General features: G+C 45.4%; 1 protein-coding gene across 6 annotated transcripts in view; it reads right to left on the bottom strand.

Moving 5' to 3' along the window:
- The window catches only part of FOXRED2 (FAD dependent oxidoreductase domain containing 2), a 746,176-nt gene that overhangs the window by 470,753 nt on the left and 254,902 nt on the right, over positions 1 to 20,521 (bottom strand). For all 6 annotated transcript variants that reach the window (XM_069737156.1, XM_069737158.1, XM_069737162.1 and 3 more), the window contains one exon: positions 1,158 to 1,402. In XM_069737156.1, the coding sequence (XP_069593257.1) occupies positions 1,158 to 1,402 (245 nt within the window). The remainder of the gene's footprint in view (positions 1 to 1,157; positions 1,403 to 20,521) is intronic.

Genomic DNA, 20,521 nt, shown 5'->3' with positions numbered 1-20,521 from the left:
CCCTATCACACTACAGAGAGAAGGAAACAACCCTGGAGTGGGCCCTCTGGGTCACCGCCCCAGAGCCCCCAAGGGCGAGTAAACCTGGTGGATGCGCCACCTATAAAGGGAGCGTTAGGAGCAGGCCCTAGGAGGATGGAACCGCAACTGCCGGAGCCAAAGGGATGACTGGGTCAAGAAGAGGTAGCAGGATGAAAGGAAATATGCAGGAACCAACGAATAGCTGAGGCGGAGAGCCGTAAATGAAACAAACAGTAAATGACGGTAACACAGAGGAAAAACAGACACAGGGTAGGACCATAGGACATGGACAGTACGAGATAGGGAAAGGGTGGAACTAGGGAAGGCACAGGAGTGGTAACAACCTAACAAAAAGGACAAGGGCACGTAGGCTGATGACAGAGAGAACAGAAAGGGCATGAGGACGACGAAGGGACACGTAAACAAAAGGCGTCACAGCAGCGAAGATTCGCAGGCGCCTTACCTGGGTAAGCGCCGGACAGAAATACCCCGTGGGCGCCGCCATATTGGAGGCGGAGCCACCGGGTCACGACCTCCCAGAATCCCAGGCAGCGGAAGAAGTGCTATGGCGCATGTGCGAACCGCCGAAGCGCCTGGAGCCGGAGAAGCCGGGCAGAATGCGGCCAGGAGAGACGTCGGGAGCGCGCTGGCCGGACAGGTAAGTATGAGCGGTCGTGACACTCCCCCGTTATACTCACCAACCCGGCGCGGTGTATAGGATGCGGTGATTCCGCATGGTTTAATGAACACCTGTGGAACCACCGCGCGTACAAAAGCCGGCAGCGCTTTGGATGGAGCAGACATGTGCTGCGTCCAAAGCACTGCTAATACGGACCGTGAAAACATACCCTAACAGTTTTACATGGGTTGCCAATTTTTATCAACAAAAGGTACAATATATTCTAGAAAATTCTTATCCTAGTAAAATATATTTGTATGGAAACTGACATTTTTGACAAATTGTCTGGCATAAGTGTACTGTGACTTTGGTTCACTATGACACTAGGTACATGGATTACTTTTCATTCTTTTGTCGTACTACCAATTACAGTAAAGTCTGTATGTGAACAAATCCTATGCATACTAAAACATTACAGCTAATTTGTTTCCTTTAATTGTTTGTTTTTTTTAATTACCTGATGGAAGTTGTTTGTAATAGTAAATTAATGGATGAAGGAAGTTGGACCGCCATGCAGCTTTTGCATCACCAATAGCACGGTTATAGTGGAAAACATCTTTGTCTGGTCCAGAAAAATTCTTTCCATATTCCATGACTAAAATAAATACTCCTGTGTCATAGACCTTCCTTCCAGTGCTTTTGCCTAAAGTGGGGATACTTCCAGCTGGAACCTCTTCTAGGTGCTCAAAGCTTGTAGAATCCCTTAAAAAATAAAAGGAAGTTTAAAAACATTATTTTAAAATATAATCAGCCAAACAGTTATCTCCAGCTGTCTTTTCCCCCCATACTTAATCTCAGTCAACAGATCAGGGGTGGGGAACCTTTTACTGCCACATGGTTTTTTTTTTGCCTTCCTCTGGATCAACATGTTAGGGCATGTTAGCTTAGGCTATGGGTTGAACTAGATGGACTTAAAGTCTCCCTTCAACCTTAATAACTATGTTACTATGTTACTATATTTATACCATTCTTCGAGGCAGCACAAAATTATCAACTTGCAAATTACCCTGCTACATTTGGTCAAACATTTAATTAACTCCCCCTTAATGTAATGACTGGAGCTGCTTTTCTTTGGTGCAGCGTATGATGTTAGGTGGCATGCATGATGTTGCTACTCGTCACTGCTTTGCCAGATTTGCATCAGTCTGCAGTGCAGGCGATGATATGTTTTGTAAGCAACTAGCAGCAGTAAGTCATACGGAACACAGAAGTATATTACACTGCAGGTCTCCTCACTGTGCAAAATTCATCACTGCTCACATTACATTTACAGTACTGAAGCAGTGAAAGTGCAGTATATACATCATATAGGAGACACCGAGACTGCTGTCTATGTATCACATAGAAGACACAGAGACTGGTCTATATACATCACATAGAAGAAATGGGGCTGCGGTATATACAGCACAGGAGACATTGGCCTGCGGCATATAAATCAAATGAGTTATGGGACTGTGGCATAAACATCACAGGAGATATGAGGCTGTGGCATGGACATCACAGAAGAGGCTAAGGCTGCAGTATAGTCATGACAAGAGACGCTAGGGCCATGGTGTAGACCTTATCACAGCAGACATGGGACTGCGGTACAGCAATCACAGGAGACACTTTCAGACTGCAATGTAGCCATCGCAGAAGAAGCTACCGATGCGGTCCTTTTCTATTGGGTGGGAGCGTATTGTGAGCTAACTCAGACCACAAAGTACATCCTGACAATGGAACTGGCCAGTGTGAGAACATAATTTTTCCTTGCACACACCACAGCGTTCAGTAGTAAACACCGCTTACGCATGCTTGTAAAGTAAGAACAAATTAAAGGGCAGGCAGCCGTCAAAATGCAGCCCGCCCAAGCACTTAGATACCCGGTAATCTGCTTGGAGGCCAAAGAAAAGACCTGAAGTTCCCTACCCCTGAAATAGATGATTAGACATAGGAGAGACCATATAAATTATAAGGTTTGTCAATCCCGTGGATTTTAGCAGGTTTGGTGAACCTAAATGTGTATTTGGGCTTTAATACCCAAGCGCAATTCCATGTATATGTAGCTATTTGTGGGAGTGATTGTGAATGGAAAAAGCTCTCAAGAACTGAGCTCTCTCCACTTACATAGTAACATAGTAACATAGTTAGTAAGGCCGAAAAAAGACATTTGTCCATCCAGTTCAGCCTATATTCCATCATAATAAATCCCCAGATCTACGTCCTTCTACAGAACCTAATAATTGTATGATACACTATTGTTCTGCTCCAGGAAGACATCCAGGCCTCTCTTGAACCCCTCGACTGAGTTCGCCATCACCACCTCCTCAGGCAAGCAATTCCAGATTCTCACTGCCCTAACAGTAAAGAATCCTCTTCTATGTTGGTGGAAAAACCTTCTCTCCTCCAGACGCAAAGAATGCCCCCTTGTGCCCGTCACCTTCCTTGGTATAAACAGATCCTCAGCGAGATATTTGTATTGTCCCCTTATATACTTATACATGGTTATTAGATCGCCCCTCAGTCGTCTTTTTTCTAGACTAAATAATCCTAATTTCGCTAATCTATCTAGGTATTGTAGTTCTCCCATCCCCTTTATTAATTTTGTTGCCCTCCTTTGTACTCTCTCTAGTTCCATTATATCCTTCCTGAGCACCGGTGCCCAAAACTGGACACAGTACTCCATGTGCGGTCTAACTAGGGATTTGTACAGAGGCAGTATAATGCTCTCATCATGTGTATCCAGACCTCTTTTAATGCACCCCATGATCCTGTTTGCCTTGGCAGCTGCTGCCTGGCACTGGCTGCTCCAGGTAAGTTTATCATTAACTAGGATCCCCAAGTCCTTCTCCCTGTCAGATTTACCCAGTTTCCCGTTCAGTGTGTAATGGTGATATTGATTCCTTCTTCCCATGTGTATAACCTTACATTTATCATTGTTAAACCTCATCTGCCACCTTTCAGCCCAAGTTTCCAACCTATCCAGATCCATCTGTAGCAGAATACTATCTTCTCTTGTATTAACTGCTTTACATAGTAAAATATCGATATTTGCAGATGATACAAAACTGTGTAAACCTTCTACCAGATCATTAATGAATATGTTGAAGAGAACAGGTCCCAATACCGACCCCTGCGGTACCCCACTGGTCACAGCGACCCAGTTAGAAACTATACCATTTATAACCACCCTCTGCTTTATATCACTAAGCCAGTTACTAACCCATTTACACACATTTTCCCCCAGACCAAGCATTCTCATTTTGTGTACCAACCTCTTGTGCGACACGGTATCAAACGCTTTGGAAAAATCGAGATATACCACGTCCAATGACTCACCGTTGTCCAGCCTATAGCTTACCTCTTCATAAAAACTGATTAGATTGGTTTGACAGGAGCGATTTCTCATAAACCCATGCTGATATGGAGTTAAACAGTTATTCTCATTGAGATAATCCAGAATAACATCCCTCAGAAACCCTTCAAATATTTTACCAACAATAGAGGTTAGACTTACTGGCCTATAATTTCCGGGTTCAGTTTTAGAGCCCTTTTTGAATATTGGCACCACATTTGCTATGCGCCAGTCCTGCGGAACAGACCCCGTCGCTATAGAGTCCCTAAAAATAAGAAATAATGGTTTATCTATTACATTACTTAGTTCTCTTAGTACTCGTGGGTGTATGCCATCCAGACCCGGAGATTTATCTATTTTGATCTTATTTAGCCGGTTTCGCACCTCTTCTTGGGTTAGATTGGCGACCCTTAATATAGGGTTTTCATTGTTTCTTGGGATTTCACCTAGCATTTCATTTTCCGCCGTGAATACCGTGGAGAAGAAGGTGTTTAATATGTTAGCTTTTTCCTCGTCATCTACAACCATTCTTTCCTCACTATTTTTTAAGGGGCCTACATTTTCAGTTTTTATTCTTTTACTATTGATATAGTTGAAGAACAGTTTGGGATTAGTTTTACTCTCTTTAGCAATGTGCTTCTCTGTTTCCTTTTTGGCAGCTTTAATTAGTTTTTTAGATAAAGTACGGTATTTTTCTCCCTATAGTTTTTTAAAGCTTCAATGGTGCCATCCTGCTTTAGTAGTGCAAATGCTTTCTTTTTACTGTTAATTGCCTGTCTTACTTCTTTGTTTAGCCACATTGGGTTTTTCCTATTTCTAGTCCTTTTATTCCCACAAGGTATAAACCGCTTACAGTGCCTATTTAGGATGTTCTTAAACATTTTCCATTTAATATCTGTATTTTTATTTCTGAGGATATTGTCCCAGTCTACCAGATTAAGGGCATCTCTAAGCTGGTCAAACTTTGCCTTCCTAAAGTTCAGTGTTTTTGTGACTCCCTGACAAGTCCCCCTAGTGAAAGACAGGTGAAACTGTACAATATTGAGGTCGCTATTTCCTAGATGCCCGACCACCTGCAGATTTGTTATTCTGTCAGGTCTATTAGATAGTATTAGGTCTAAAAGTGCTGCTCCTCTGGTTGGATTCTGCACCAATTGTGAAAGATAATATTTCTTGGTTATTAGCAGAAACCTGTTGCCTTTATGGGTTTCACAGGTTTCTGTTTCCCAGTTAATATCCGGGTAGTTAAAGTCCCCCATAACCAGGACCTCATTATGGGTTGCAGCTTCATCTATCTGCTTTAGAAGTAGACTTTCCATGATTTCTGTTATATTTGGGGGTTTGTAACAGACCCCAATGAGAATTTTGTTACCATTTTTCCCTCCATGAATTTCGACCTATATGGACTCGACATCCTCATTCCCTTCGCTAATATCCTCCCTTAAAGTGGACTTGTAGCTGATGTCGGCAATATTACCGTACTTAGTATTTCTGTCTTAACAGCTGCAACCGAAGTTGAGCTCCATTTGTCAACCATTTAAACTCTGCTGTCAATTTCTGACAGTGGTGTTGAAATGTAGACTGTTGTTCGCACACATGAGCCCCCTGCGGAGGGATCATGGGGCACCAGTGGATACCATGGCAGTCAGGGATCTGCTTAAGGCCCATTGCTGCCATCTTAATACTCCTATGATGCTAAGTCATATGCTGAGCTTTAAAGCAGACTTAGATTTTCACTATATACTGAAATACTGTGGAATTGTAAGATATAGTATAAGCAATCAGACAATCGCATGATTAACTGGTTATCAACCAATGATTGGTATTGCACATCATGAACGAATGTCAGTACCAACATCATTACGTGCTACACCAGTCATGAATTTAAACTGTCACTGTGTGAAAACACAGTCACTAACAGTTGACCAGCACAGCTAGAGAAGGGGTGACCAATTACAACACTCCCCAGTCTCGTATTGCTGTTATTGTCAGCCAATCTGATTACACCCCTAGAGGATTTCTTCAAGAGGTGTAGTTTCCAAAATGGAGTCACTTGTGTTTCTGCTGTTTTGGAATCTCAGGGGTTCTGCCTGTAATGTGCTGCTGCAGTGCAGTATAGAGCAACCTCCACCAGGGGGTGCTGGTTAAGAGAAAGAGGTTGTACACACAGCGCAGCAACACTGAACAACAACACAGGTGTCACAGGTAATAAAAGAGATGTGAGACAAGCCAAGGTGATACACAAAGATAGCAGAGTGGTACAGAAGGGGCGAGCAGAGAATAGTCGGGGACAAGCAAGACGTCAGAACCTACCGGGAACGTGGTAACCAAAACGTGAGACGTAAGATGGAGTCGGGGTACAGGCCAGAGGTCAGAACAAGTCATAAACGGGTGCAGGCAGTCAGAGGCAAACAGGAACACTATTACAGGGATCAGGTCAGGAGCTCAATCAGTGCAGCATGAACTATAGCTGACACTGGCCCACAGGCTGCAGAGGACTTAAATAGCTCAGCGAGCTTCAGAGTGAGGCAGAAAGGATTAACTCCCACATAACCAGTCCAAAGACAGGAGAGCTGAACATAATCTCAGAACTGGATCATGACACTGCCAATCTCAGAACTGGATCATGACACTATACAATCTCATGCCGCTTACACCTAAAGAACATCTCGAGAATCCGCCCTTTTCTCACCATGTAAAAAACAAGAACCCTCACTGTCACCTTGATCCACTCCCACCCAGATTACTGTAACGCTCTATTAATTGGCCTCCCCCTCACTCGACTTCCCCCTCTCCAGTCTATCCTTAATGCAGCAGCCAGAATTGTCCATCTGGCTAATCGGAATTCAGATGTGTCCGCTCTTCGCCAGTCGTTACACTGGCTGCCCATTCATTACAGGATACAATTAAAAGTACTTGTTCTCACCCACAAAGCTCTTTACAATGCAGCACCCTCTTACATCTCCTCCCTTATTTCTGTCTATCAGCCTAGCCCACCGCTGCGCTCTGCAAATGACTTTCGACTAACCTCTGTACTAATCCATACCTCCCATTCCCGTCTCCAAGACTTCTCCCGCTCTGCGCCAATCCTCTGGAATGCTCTAGCCTAAGATACTAGGACCATTCACAATTTGCATAGTATAAGGCGTGCCCTCAAAACATATTTGTTCAGAGCGGCCTATCACGTTCTCTAATAAAAGTCCATTTATGTGTACGGGCGAGTGTGTAGCCCAATTCACTATCTCCATCTATCCCCCACCCCCTGAAGATGGCTGGACCATCATTGTAAAAACTGACCTGTACTTTGTATCTCCCCCACCTCATCGTAGATTGTAAGCTCTCACGAGCAGGGTCGTCTTATTGTGCTGTAATTATTGTTTTGGTTAACGTTGTTACATATGACTTGTGTTTGAAACTGTTAAACTGTAAAGCGCTGCGGAATATGTTGGCGCTATATAAATAAAGATTATTATTATTATCCCTATACTCAGGAGAAATTGAACAACAAATTATGATGTCAATTTTCTCCTGTTACTCTCGTGAAAATGTAAAATTTGGGCCTTCAGCAACGTTTTAGTTGAAAAAAAAAATGAACGGAAATATTTCATTATCACAGTTCTATATTATAAAATTATGTAAAAGCACCAATGAGTTCAATATTCTCAACACACTCTTAGATTAATTTCTTGAGGGGTGTAGTTTGCAAAAGTGGGTCACTTTTGGGGACTTTCTGTTCGACAGTACACCAAATGTGACATGGTGTTCGCAATCTATTCCAGCTAATTTTATAGTCCAAAAAAAAAAAAGAGTTTCTGATCACATATGGGGTATATCTGTACTCAGGAGAAAATGACTAACAAATTATGGTATGTGATCCAATTTTTTCATTTTTATGGTTATGTGGTCCATTTTTTTCTTGTTACCCTTGTGAGAAGGAAAATTTGAGTCTAAAACAACATTTTGGGGAAAAAAGTAAAATTTTTAATTTTCACAGTGTAATGTTTTAAAATTCTGTGAAGCACCTGTGGGTTCAAGATGCTCACCACACATCTAGATAACTTGGAAACTACACCCCACACGGAATTTAAAGGGAGGGTGCCGTGATTTTAGTTTTTGTTATTGATTATATAATCAATTATTTTTAATACAAAAGTAAATGTAGTACTTTAATACTTTTTTATTTATTCATTTTTACTTTTGCCACTGGAGGCCGCCATTTTCATTAGTGTGGGTGTAAGTGTCTGGGCACGACACTTGCACACCTCACTTACGGCAGCCATGGGCATAGGAGCCAACAGTCGGGCTCCGACCGCTCCTCCTGCCTCTCAGCTGTGACTTGGACACGCCCACTGGGCTGCTACGTCACAGCTGTGAGAGGAGATCGCGGCCATTTTGTTTTTTTCCTCTGTCATCGCACACACAGCTCAGTGTGTGCGATCATAGCAGGAGCTGCCAGGGAGAAGCTGCTGCTGGGAGCGAGGTCCGGGGTGAGTATCTGCAGCCAGGAGCTGTGATTGCAGCCTGTACTTAGTATTACAGCACAGGCTGCAATCACTGCTCACTGCCGTTCAGAGCAGAGCAGGGAGATCGTCACACTGCTCTGCCCTGAACATGACTCAGCACTTCCTGGGAGAGGACTGAAGGTAAGTACAGAGTTTTTATTTTCTTATGCATCTACCACTGCTACCTGTCCCTATATACCACTGCTACCAGCCCCTATATACCACTGCTACCTGCCCCTATATACCACTGCTACCAGCCCTTATATACCACTGCTACCAGCCCCTATATACCACTGCTACCTGCCCCTATATACCAGTGCTACCTTCCCCTATATACCACTGCTACCTGCTCCTATATACCACTGCTACCTGCTCCTATATACCAGTGCTACCTGCCCCTATATACCACTGCTACCTGTCCCTATATACCACTGCTACATGCTCCTATATACCACTGCTACCAGCCCCTATATACCACTGCTACCAGCCCCTATATACCACTGCTACCTGCCCCTATATACCACTGCTACCAGCCCCTATATACCACTGCTACCTGCCCCTATATACCACTGCTACTAGCCCCTATATACCACTGCTACTAGCCCCTATATACCACTGCTACTAGCCCCTATATACCACTGCTATTAGCCCCTATATACCACTGCTACTAGCCCCTATATACCGCTGCTACTAGCCCCTATATACCACTGCTACCTGCTCCTATATACCAATGCTACTAGCCCCTATATACCACTGCTACTAGCCCCTATATACCACTGCTACTAGCCCCTATATACCACTGCTACTAGCCCCTATATACCACTGCTACCTGCTCCTATATACCACTGCTACCTGCCCCTATATACCACTGCTACTATCCCCTATATACCACTGCTACCAGCCACTATATACCACTGCTACTAGCCCCTATATACCATTGCTACTAGCCCCTATATACCACTGCTACTAGCCCCTATATACCACTGCTACTAGCCCCTATATACCACTGCTACTAGCCCCTATATACCACTGCTACTAGCCCCTATATACCACTGCTACTAGCCCCTATATACCACTGCTACTAGCCCCTATATACCACTGCTACCTGCTCCTATATACCACTGCTACCTGCCCCTATATACCACTGCTACTAGCCCCTATATACCACTGCTACCAGCCACTATATACCACTGCTACTAGCCCCTATATACCACTGTTACTAGCCCCTATATACCACTGCTACTAGCCCCTATATACCACTGCTACTAGCCACTATATACCACTGCTACTAGCCCCTATATACCACTGCTACCTGCTCCTATATACCACTGCTACTAGCCCCTATATACCACTGCTACCTGCTCCTATATACCACTGCTACCTGCCCCTATATACCACTGCTACTAGCCCCCATATACCACTGCTACCAGCCACTATATACCACTGCTACTAGTCCCTATATACCACTGCTACTAGCCCCTATATACCACTGCTACTAGCCCCTATATACAACTGCCACTAGCCCCTATATACCACTGCTACTAGCCCCTATATACCACTGCTACCTGCCCCTATATACCACTGCTACTAGCCCCTATATACCACTGCTACCTGCCCCTATATACCACTGCTACCTGCCCCTATATACCACTGCTACCTGCCTCTGTATACCACCGCTACCTGCCTCTGTATACCATCTACCACTGCTGCCTGCCTCTATATACCATCTACCACTGCTGCCTGCCTCTATATACCACCTACCACTGCTGCCTGCCTCTATATACCATCTACCACTGCTGCCTGCCTCTATATACCATCTACGACTGCTGCCTGTCTCTATATACCATCTACCACTGCTGCCTGCCTCTATATACCATCTACCACTGCTACCTCTGTCCTGTGTAGCTAAACTAGTCTTGTGTAGCTAATCCTGTCCTGTGTACAGTATCACACAAGATAGGATTAGATACACGGCGCAGCACAGTATCACACAGGACAGGATTAGATATACGGCTCAGCAGTCAGTATCTAATCCTCTCCTATGCACTCCTCTCCCCCCTGCGTGTCTTTCCCCATTGTGGTTTATTATTTTTGTTGTGGGAGATGAGGGAGTCGAGGATTATGCGTTCGGTATGGTATAAAGAAGATTAATAAAGGACTTTATTCTGGCCGAGTCTTTATTTACAATACATGTGAGATCTATGTGGCGGCATTATGGGTGATCTATATGGCGGTATTATGTGTGATCTATATGGTGGTATGTGAGAACACTGGCGGTATTATGTGTGATCTATATGGCGGTATGTAAGAACACTGGCGGTATTATGTGTGATCTATATGGCGGTATGTGAGAACACTGGCGGTATTATGTGTGATCTATATGGCGGTATGTGAGAACACTGGCGGTATTATGTGTGATCTATATGGTGGTATGTGAGAACACTGGCGGTATTATGTGTGATCTATATGGCGGTATCTGAGAACACTGGCGGTATTATGTGTGATCTATATGGCGGTATGTGAGAACACTGGCGGTATTATGTGTGATCTATATGGCGGTATGTGAGAACACTGGCGGTATTATGTGTGATCTATATGGTGGTATGTGAGAACACTGGCGGTATTATGTGTGATCTATATGGCGGTATGTGAGAACACTGGCGGTATTATGTGTGATCTATATGGTGGTATTATGTGAGAACTGTATGACAGTATTGTGTGATCTATTTGATAGTATTGTGTGTGATCTATATGGCGGTATTATGCGAGAACACTATGGCAGTATTATCTTCAGAAAGCGGACCCATTCTATGGTGGTTCTGGCTGAGCACCTGCACGCGGGTCTGGGGTAATAGAGGGTAAAGCATGACCTCCAGTTAGGTGCAGTCAGGGCTGGTGAGGCAGCTGAAGAGAGGGGTCTCATTTTTATCGTTACTATATGGCTACATTTCCTTCCCAGCGTCACCCCGGACTGCGCCTGTCGCCTCGCTTTCACACATCGCCAGGACAGGATGGGGAAGACAGGATCTGAGGAGGGGAATGGGGTCTGCATGCAAAGTCTGGATCAGACCAGGCCATCAATCCGCAGAAATGTTTCCTGGATTTCTGTGGAGCAGACGGCCCATCCATGTGTATAAAAGACAGCGCTCTATGTACAATCCCTGGCTGCTCCGCGCACCAAACAGGGGGCCCCTATAGACCAGCACACTGCTCTCCTGAAATACTCTGTGCTGCTGTCACCCTGCTCCCTCCACCACATATCTCCCAGAATCCTTTTGCTGCCTGCCATCCTTGGTGACTGTCTACTTGTACCTACCTGCATATAATTCCCACCTGGTATGCTGCTGTTCATCTACTCTGCCTTTCCTGCAATGTGTGTTTATGTGAACTGCATATAATTCCCACCTGGTATGCTGCTGTTCATCTACTCTGCCTTTCCTGCAATGTGTGTTTATGTGAACTGCATATAATTCCCACCTGGTATGCTGCTGTTCATCTACTCTGCCTTTCCTGCAATGTGTGTTTATGTGAACTGCATATAATTCCCACCTGGTATGCTGCTGTTCATCTACTCTGCCTTTCCTGCAATGTGTGTTTATGTGAACTGCATATAATTCCCACCTGGTATGCTGCTGTTCATCTACTCTGCCTTTCCTGCAATGTGTGTTTATGTGAACTGCATATAATTCCCACCTGGTATGCTGCTGTTCATCTACTCTGCCTTTCCTGCAATGTGTGTTTATGTGAACTGCATATAATTCCCACCTGGTATGCTGCTGTTCATCTACTCTGCCTTTCCAGCACTGTCTGTCTATATGAAGTGCATGTAATTGCCACATGGCATTCTTTGCTTACCCGTTATTTTCTATCCATATGTACTTCACTCCTCTCTTGCGTCTTCCTTGCATACCTGAGTAGCCATCTACCCCACCCCCTCTTTATGACCTGGCTTAACTGTGAATATGTGCTCTGGACACACACGCCCACATCCTCCCTCTCAGCTGTGAGCCCTTAGGTGCCCATAAATTCATAGCCATGAGTCTGACCAGACGTGTCTGACCATCTTAGAAATTGCAGTTTTTTAATTGCTATGAATTAGACTAGAATTGGACTGGAATTGACTGGAAGGTAAAGAAATAGAATACCACTATAATGTTTCGGTTTCTCTTCACATTCACCCCCATACTACTTTATTTCTTCCTAACTCCTGTAGTCCCTCCACCCAGTAAGGAACTAGTCATTTCTCCCTCCATCCTCCCCAGTCATCTCACCTCCTCCACAGAACTATTCCTCCACATACAATCCTTTCTCGCCAGGCACACACGGCCACATCATGACCTATCCAGCTCACACCTTCTAACGCTCTGTCTGCTGCTCCTCATTGCTGGCGACATATCCCCAAATCCTGGCCCTACTCATCACATCCCCACACTCATTTCTAATCCCCTGCCACGATCCTCTACACATCCTCGCAACCACAGTAACCTCATACCCATTCATCCAGCCCCCACTCCCCCAATTTCCCTATCTGGAGCACTATGGAACGCACGCTCTGTCTGCAATAAACTGTCATTTATCCATGACCTCTTTATCAATAACAAACTCTCCTTCCTTGGCATCACTGAAACCTGGCTCACCCCTTCTGACACAGCCTCCCCTGCGGCACTCTCTTACGGTGGCTTCCACCTTTCTCACACACCCCGCCCCAGCAGCAAACATGGCGGAGGAGTTGGTTTTCTCCTGTCAGATAACTGCTCCTTCACCCCAATCCCACTGCCACCCTCTGTTACCCTCCCTTCCTTTGAGGTGCACTCTGTGCGCATCTACTCCCCCTCCAACCTCCAACTGGCTGTCATCTACCGTCCCCCAGGGCCAGCCACCACCTTCTTCGACCACTTCACCACCTGGCTACTCCATTTCCTCGCCGCTGACATCCCCACTATCATCATGGGCGACTTCAACATCCCCATTGACACTTCCCTCTCAGCTGCCACTAAACTTCTATCCCTCACTTCCTCCTTTGGCCTTACTCAATGGTCTTCTACAGCCACCCACAAAGATGGTCACACACTGGACCTCATTCTCACCCGCCTCTGCTCCCTATCTAACCTCTCAAACTCACCTCATCCTCTTTCTGACCACAACCTACTTACATTCTCTTCCCTTTCCACTCCTTGTCTACAACCCCCACCCCACAAACTCTCACACCCTCGCAGAAATCTTAAACACCTTGATCTTCACTCACTCTCTGAATCCCTCCTCCCTCTCACAGACATAAGCTCCCTACACAATGCGGATGATGCTGCCGCTCTATATAACACCACAATAGCTGCAGCTTTGGAATCTCTTGCCCCCCTCACACATACCAAAGCTCGCAAAATCAACAGACAACCCTGGCACACCAGCATGACCAAAGAACTGAGGCGAGCTTCCAGAGCTGCTGAGCGCAGATGGAAAAGATCCCACTCCATCGAGCACTTCATCGCATTCAAACAGTCCCTCACTGCTTTCAAAACCACGCTCGCCACAGCAAAACAAACCTACTTCTCATCTCTCATATCCTCCCTGTCTCACAACCCCAAACAGTTATTCAACACCTTCAACTCTCTCCTCCGTCCCCCAGCACCTCCTCCCTCCCCACTCATCTCAGCTGAAGACTTTGCCTCATTTTTCAAGCAGAAAATTGAGAACATCAGAGACAATTTTAGTAAACAACCCCCAGAACCCTTCCTCCCAACTACCCAGCCCTCCACCTCCAAAACCAACTTCTCCACCATTACAGAAGATGGACTCTCCACTCTACTCTCAAGATCGCATCTCACCACCTGTGCACTTGACCCACTCCCATCCCACTTCATCCCAAACCTCACCACAGTCTTCATCCCAACCCTAACCCATCTCTTTAACCTATCACTAACAACTGGCATTTTCCCCTCAAGCTTTAAACATGCCTCAATCACACCTATCCTCAGAAAGCCCTCTCTTGACCCATCCTCTGCATCTAGCCATCGCCCTATATCACTTCTCCCCTTTGCCTCAAAACTACTGGAACAACATGTCCATCTTGAACTGTCCTCCCATCTATCTTCCTGCTCCTTCTTCGACCGCTTTCAATCAGGCTTCCGGTCACACCACTCCACTGAAACTGCCCTAACTAAGGTCACCAATGACCTATTAACCGCCAAGAGCAAGCGACACTACTCTGTCCTCCTCCTCCTGGACCTGTCCTCTGCCTTTGACACAGTGGACCATTCCCTGCTGCTGCAGACCCTCTCATCCCTTGGAATCACAGAATTGGCCCTATCCTGGATCTCATCATACCTAACTGACCGTACATTCAGCGTCTCCCACTCACACACCACCTCCTCACCTCGCCCCCTATCTGTCGGAGTCCCGCAAGGTTCAGTTCTAGGACCCCTGCTCTTCTCCATCTACACCTTTGGCCTGGGACAGCTCATAGAATCTCACGGCTTTCAGTATCATCTCTATGCTGACGACACACAGATCTACATCTCTGGACCAGATATCACCTCCCTACTAACCAGAATCCCTCAATGTCTGTCTGCTATTTCATCCTTCTTCTCCACTAGATTTCTAAAACTTAACATGGACAAAACAGAATTCATCATCTTTCCCCCATCTCACGCGACCTCCCCAACGAACCTATCCATTACAGTAAACGGCTGCCCACTCTCCCCAGTCCCACAAGCCCGCTGTCTTGGGGTAATCCTTGACACTGATCTCTCCCTTAAACCACATATCCAAACCCTTTCCACTTCCTGCCGCCTCCAACTCAAAAATATTTCACGGATCCGCACATTCCTAAACCAAGAATCTGCAAAGACCCTAGTCCATGCCCTCATCATCTCCCGCCTTGACTACTGTAACCTCCTGCTCTGTGGTCTCCCCTCTAACACTCTTGCACCCCTCCAATCTATTCTAAACTCTGCTGCCCGACTAATCCACCTGTCCCCCCGCTATTCCCCGGCCTCTCCCCTCTGTCAATCCCTGCACTGGCTCCCCATCACCCAGAGACTCCAGTACAAAAACCTAACCATGACATACAAAGCCATCCACAACCTGTCTCCTCCATACATCTGCGACCTCGTCTCCCGGTACTTTCCTGCACGCAACCTCCGATCCTCACAAGATCTCCTTCTCTACTCCCCTATTATCTCCTCTTCCCACAATCGCATACAAGATTTCTCTCGTGCATCCCCCCTACTCTGGAATGCTCTACCACAACATATCAGACTCTCGCCTACCATCGAAACCTTCAAAAAGAACCTGAAGACCCACCTCTTCCGACAAGCCTACAACCTGCAGTAACCACCGATTGACCAAACCGCTGCACAGCCAGCTCTACCCTCACCTACTGTATCCTCACCCATCCCTTGTAGATTGTGAGCCCTCGCGGGCAGGGTCCTCTCTCCTCCTGTACCAGTTGTGACTTGTATTGTTAAAGATTATTGTACTTGTTTTATTATGCATACCCCTCCTCACATGTAAAGCGCCATGGAATAAATGGCGCTATAATAATAAATAATAATAATAATAATAATACTTGTCAGTATAAGGCTGCCTTCACACTATCATTATTTGGTCAGTATTTTACCTCAGTATTTGTAGCCAAAACCAGGAGTGGGTGATAAATGCAGAAGTGGTGCATATGTTTCTATTATACTTTTCCTCTATTTGTTCCACTCCTGGTTTTGGCTTACAAATACTGAGGTAAAATACTGACCAAATACTGATAGTGTGACGGCAGCCATACTCTGCAGTCACCAACAAAATGGCTGCTCACTGGATTCCTGAATCTCATCCTCTCTAATCCCTTAGCAAACACCCAGAAGGGGAGGAGACATCACACAGGTCAGCAGACTCCGCACATAATTACTGCAGTGCAGTAATGTGAGCTATTTGTACACTAGGTTTTTCTGAAATTTCAGCAGCTGCTCCCCCTAGTGTTGAAAAGTGGAAATTCCAAAACTTTTCAAATTATTTTTCATATTTTACTAAATTATAAACAAATGATAATATTTTTTAAGAAAATGTAATCATTAATTCTTTACATTTTTACAATTTCTGAAAAAAAAAATTTTTTGATGGCACCTTCCCTTTAAGTCACTTATGGTGGGTTTCCACTGTTGAGGCACATCAGGGACTCTGCAAATGTGACATGTCATCTGCTCTCTATGCCAGCCAATTTTGCTCTCCAAAAGTCAAGTAGTGCTCTTTTCCTTCCAAGACCTGCCGGGCACCCAAACATTAACTTTACAACGCATATGGAGCATCAGTGTACTCAGGAGAAATTTCAGAACAAATTGTGTGGTCCATTGTCTCCTGTTACCCTTGTAAAAATGAACAATTTTGGCCTAAAGCAACATTTTGAGGGAAAAATTAAAATGTTCATTTTTTCCTTCCACATTGCTTTAACTCCTGTGATGCACCTAAAGGGTTAATAAACTTTTTGAATGTGGTTTTGAGCACTTGAAGAGATGCATTTTTTAAAAAGGTGTCACTTTTGGGTATTTTCTGTCACCCTTAACGCCTTAACACCCAAGCCTGTTTGCGCCTTCATGACCATGCGAAAATATATAATTCTGACCAGTATCACTATGAGGTAAGAACTCTGAAACACTTCAGCAGATCGCAGCGATTCTGAGAATGTTTTTTTTTGTGACATACTGTAGTGGTAAAAATTTTTTACAAAATATGTTGTGTTATTACTCCTAAGAATGTGGATACCCCAAATGTGGAGAAAAAACACTGTTAGGTTACACAGCAGGGCTCGGAAGGGAAGGAGTGACATTTTGGAATGCAGAATTTGATGGAATGGTCTGCAGGCATCATGTTGAGTTTGAAGAGCCCCTGATGTGCCTTAACAGTGGTAATACCCCACATGTGACTCCATTTTGGAACTGATCTACTGTTTCCTAGTATGTTGTGTAGAGCGCATCAGGTTGCAATACGTGAGCAGTGTGGAGTGCATCAGGCTGGCATACATGAGTTGTGTAGTGTTCATCAAGTTGGCATATGTGAGTTGTGCAGTATACGTCAGGTAAGCATACATGAGCTGTGTGAGGGTATGTGCACACGTCAGGATTTTTTCCTGGCAAAATCCTGAGAATTCTGCCAGAAATCCGCGTGCTTTTATCGCGCGGATTTCTCGCGGAATTTGCGCGTTTTTTGCGCATTTTTTTGCGCGGATGTTTTGCGTTTTTTTTTTTTTTCCGGAATGTCCTTTTTGATAGGAAATCCGCAGAAAATCCGCAAAAAGATAGAGCATGTCCGGATTTTTTGCGGTATATGCTTTTTTTTGCGGAAAAAAACGCTAACATATGCACAAAAAATGCGGAATGCATTCTTAAAGATAGGATGCATAATGTTAGCGTTTTTTTACTGGATTTACAGCGTTTTTATGGCGAAATTCCGCAAAAAAAACGCTCAAAATCCTGACGTGTGCACATACCCTTAGTCAGAAATTAATTTAGTAGTCCATGGATGTGTGGTACAGTTTGAAGTATTCTTTTATACACAAGCCAGTTTTGTCAGGGTAGGTGTTGTATTGGTAAGTGGTGTCTGTACTTATCCCCCGTCTGTAACACACTCAGCACCTCTTTCGTGACTTTGCTTTTTTTATGCTTTGAGGGACCTCCCCAATGAAATGTTGGCCTGGTACAATGCAAGTACCTTCAATTCTGGAAAGTACTGGAGCCCGCTCCTTCCTGATCTACAAAGATTAGGGCCTTGACCACTACCTTCTAGAACTGAAGGCACAACGTACCAGTCTGACCTGCACATCGTGACAGCATGAAAACGTAGCACATTGCCATCTGTACAATGTGCATGGCCAGCTTCTTGTACCACACCTTGGCTTTTTGTCATGGTTAGGACATGGTTAATGTCCTATTCTCTCAAGGTTAATATTGTTGGCCTCTCTTTCAATCTGGGACGGGTATTTATACTCACTCCAAACTAGGTTTCGCTGTCAGCTATACGTTCTGTTTTAGTCTGTGTGCCTGACCCCTGGAGTGTGTGCTCGGTTTGCATTGTGTTTTCCTTGCTCTCTGTGAGTTACTCTGTTTGTTTGTTCTTCTGGATTACTGACCTCTGGCTTCACTTCTGACAATCCCCTGTCTCTCCCCCCTTTGTTACTTCGTTATCTCCTGGCTCTGATCTTTGTTTCTTTGACAACTCTCTTGTGTTTATCCTTTCTCTGCACCCTGGCGTCTGGGTCCACCCCTGACCACCTCCCACTCTATCACATGTTTACAGGTTAGTAACTCAACGTTTTGCTCAGCTCCCTTGCTGCTGTGTGCAGCGTTCCCCACAGCAGTATTATACGGGAGTCGTGACATTAAAGCTGAACCTAATCTTTTCCCTGGTGGGGGGTGTTGGTATGCCATGGATCCGGTACATGCTCTCACAGGGCAGATTATTGAACTCTCCCAGCTTATGCAAAAGCCGTCTATGGAGCAGAAAGCACTGGTCCACTCGCACCAACAAGTGCAGAGAGATGTGGCAGGTTGTTTACAGAGGTCTGCTCTGTTGGGGTTCCGGGAGGGGAGCCCCACTGAGGTATCCCTAGCGGACCCCGAACCACCGGTAAAGTTACCTGATAGTTTTTCCGGAGATAAAAAATTGGTTTAGGGTCTTTAAGGGGGGATGCAAGTTTTTATTTGAGTTGCGTCCCCGGGCCTCTGGAAATGAAAGGCAGAGGGTGGGGGTAGTAATGTCCTTGTTGAGGGGGGCAACACAGGCATGGGCTTTTTCTCGTTCTTTCTCTGCTCCTGAACGCATGTCTGTGAACCTGTTCTTTGAGGCTCTGATGAGCCTGTCAGAAAACATCTGGCAGAGGATATGGTGAAGAGTGTGACACAGAGGAGGCACTCCGCTGAATGGTTCTGCTCAGAGTTTAGGCGATGGGCAGCCAAAGTTTCTTGGAAAGACCCAGCCCTGATGCGGCTATTCCGCAAGGGTCTGTCTGACCATCTGAAGGATGCTCTGGCACTTCATCCTCCTCCTGTTACCCTGGAGGGGACCACAGACTCCGTGTGTTAGGACCTGGTGGTCAGGACAATAATGGACCTGGTGGTTAAGAGCACACGGAATGACCTGATAGTTACTGATAATATAGGACGAGCTCTGAGACGTGGGAACTCTGCTGACCGCAATCCCTAATCCTATCAACCACACTAGAAATAGCCGTGGATTGCTCCTAACGCTCCCTATGCAACTCGGCACAGCCTAAGGAACTAGCTAGCCCTAAAGATAGAAAAATAAAGCCTACCTTGCCTCAGAAATTCCCCAAAGGAAAAGGCAGCCCCCCACATATAATGACTGGGAGTAAAGATGAAAATACAAACACAGAGATGAAACAGATTAAGCAAAGTGAGGCCCGACTTACTGAACAGACTGAGGATAGGAAAGGTAGCTTTGCGGTCAGCACAAAAACCTACAAAAAGACCATGCAGAGGGCGCAAAAAGACCCTCCGCACCGACTCACGGTGCGGAGGTTATCCCTCTGCGTCCCAGAGCTTCCAGCAAGCAAGACAACAAACAAAATAGCAAGCTGGACAGAAAAATAGCAAACCAGAGAAAAACAAGCAGTCACTTAGCTTCTGCTGGGAAGACAGGTCACAAGAACGATCCAGGAGTGAACTAGATCAATACTGGAACATTGACAGGTGGTATGGAGCAAAGATCTAAGTGGAGTTAAATAGAGCAGCCAGCTAACGAATTAACCTCGTCACCTGTGGAAGGAAACTCAGAAACACCCACAGCCACCAGAGAAAGTCCATGGACAGAACCAGCCGAAGTACCATTCATGACCACAGGAGGGAGCCCAACAACAGAATTCACAACAGTACCCCCCTTTGAGGAGGGGTCACCGAACCCTCACCAGAGCCCCCAGGCCGACCAGGATGAGCCAAATGAAAGGCACGAACCAGATCGGCAGCATGAACATCAGAGGCAAAAACC

The sequence above is a fragment of the Ranitomeya imitator genome, chromosome 8 (genome assembly GCF_032444005.1).
Source record: "Ranitomeya imitator isolate aRanImi1 chromosome 8, aRanImi1.pri, whole genome shotgun sequence".
Classification (NCBI taxonomy): Eukaryota; Metazoa; Chordata; class Amphibia; order Anura; family Dendrobatidae; genus Ranitomeya; species Ranitomeya imitator.
This window is presented reverse-complemented; position numbering and strand designations above follow the sequence as displayed.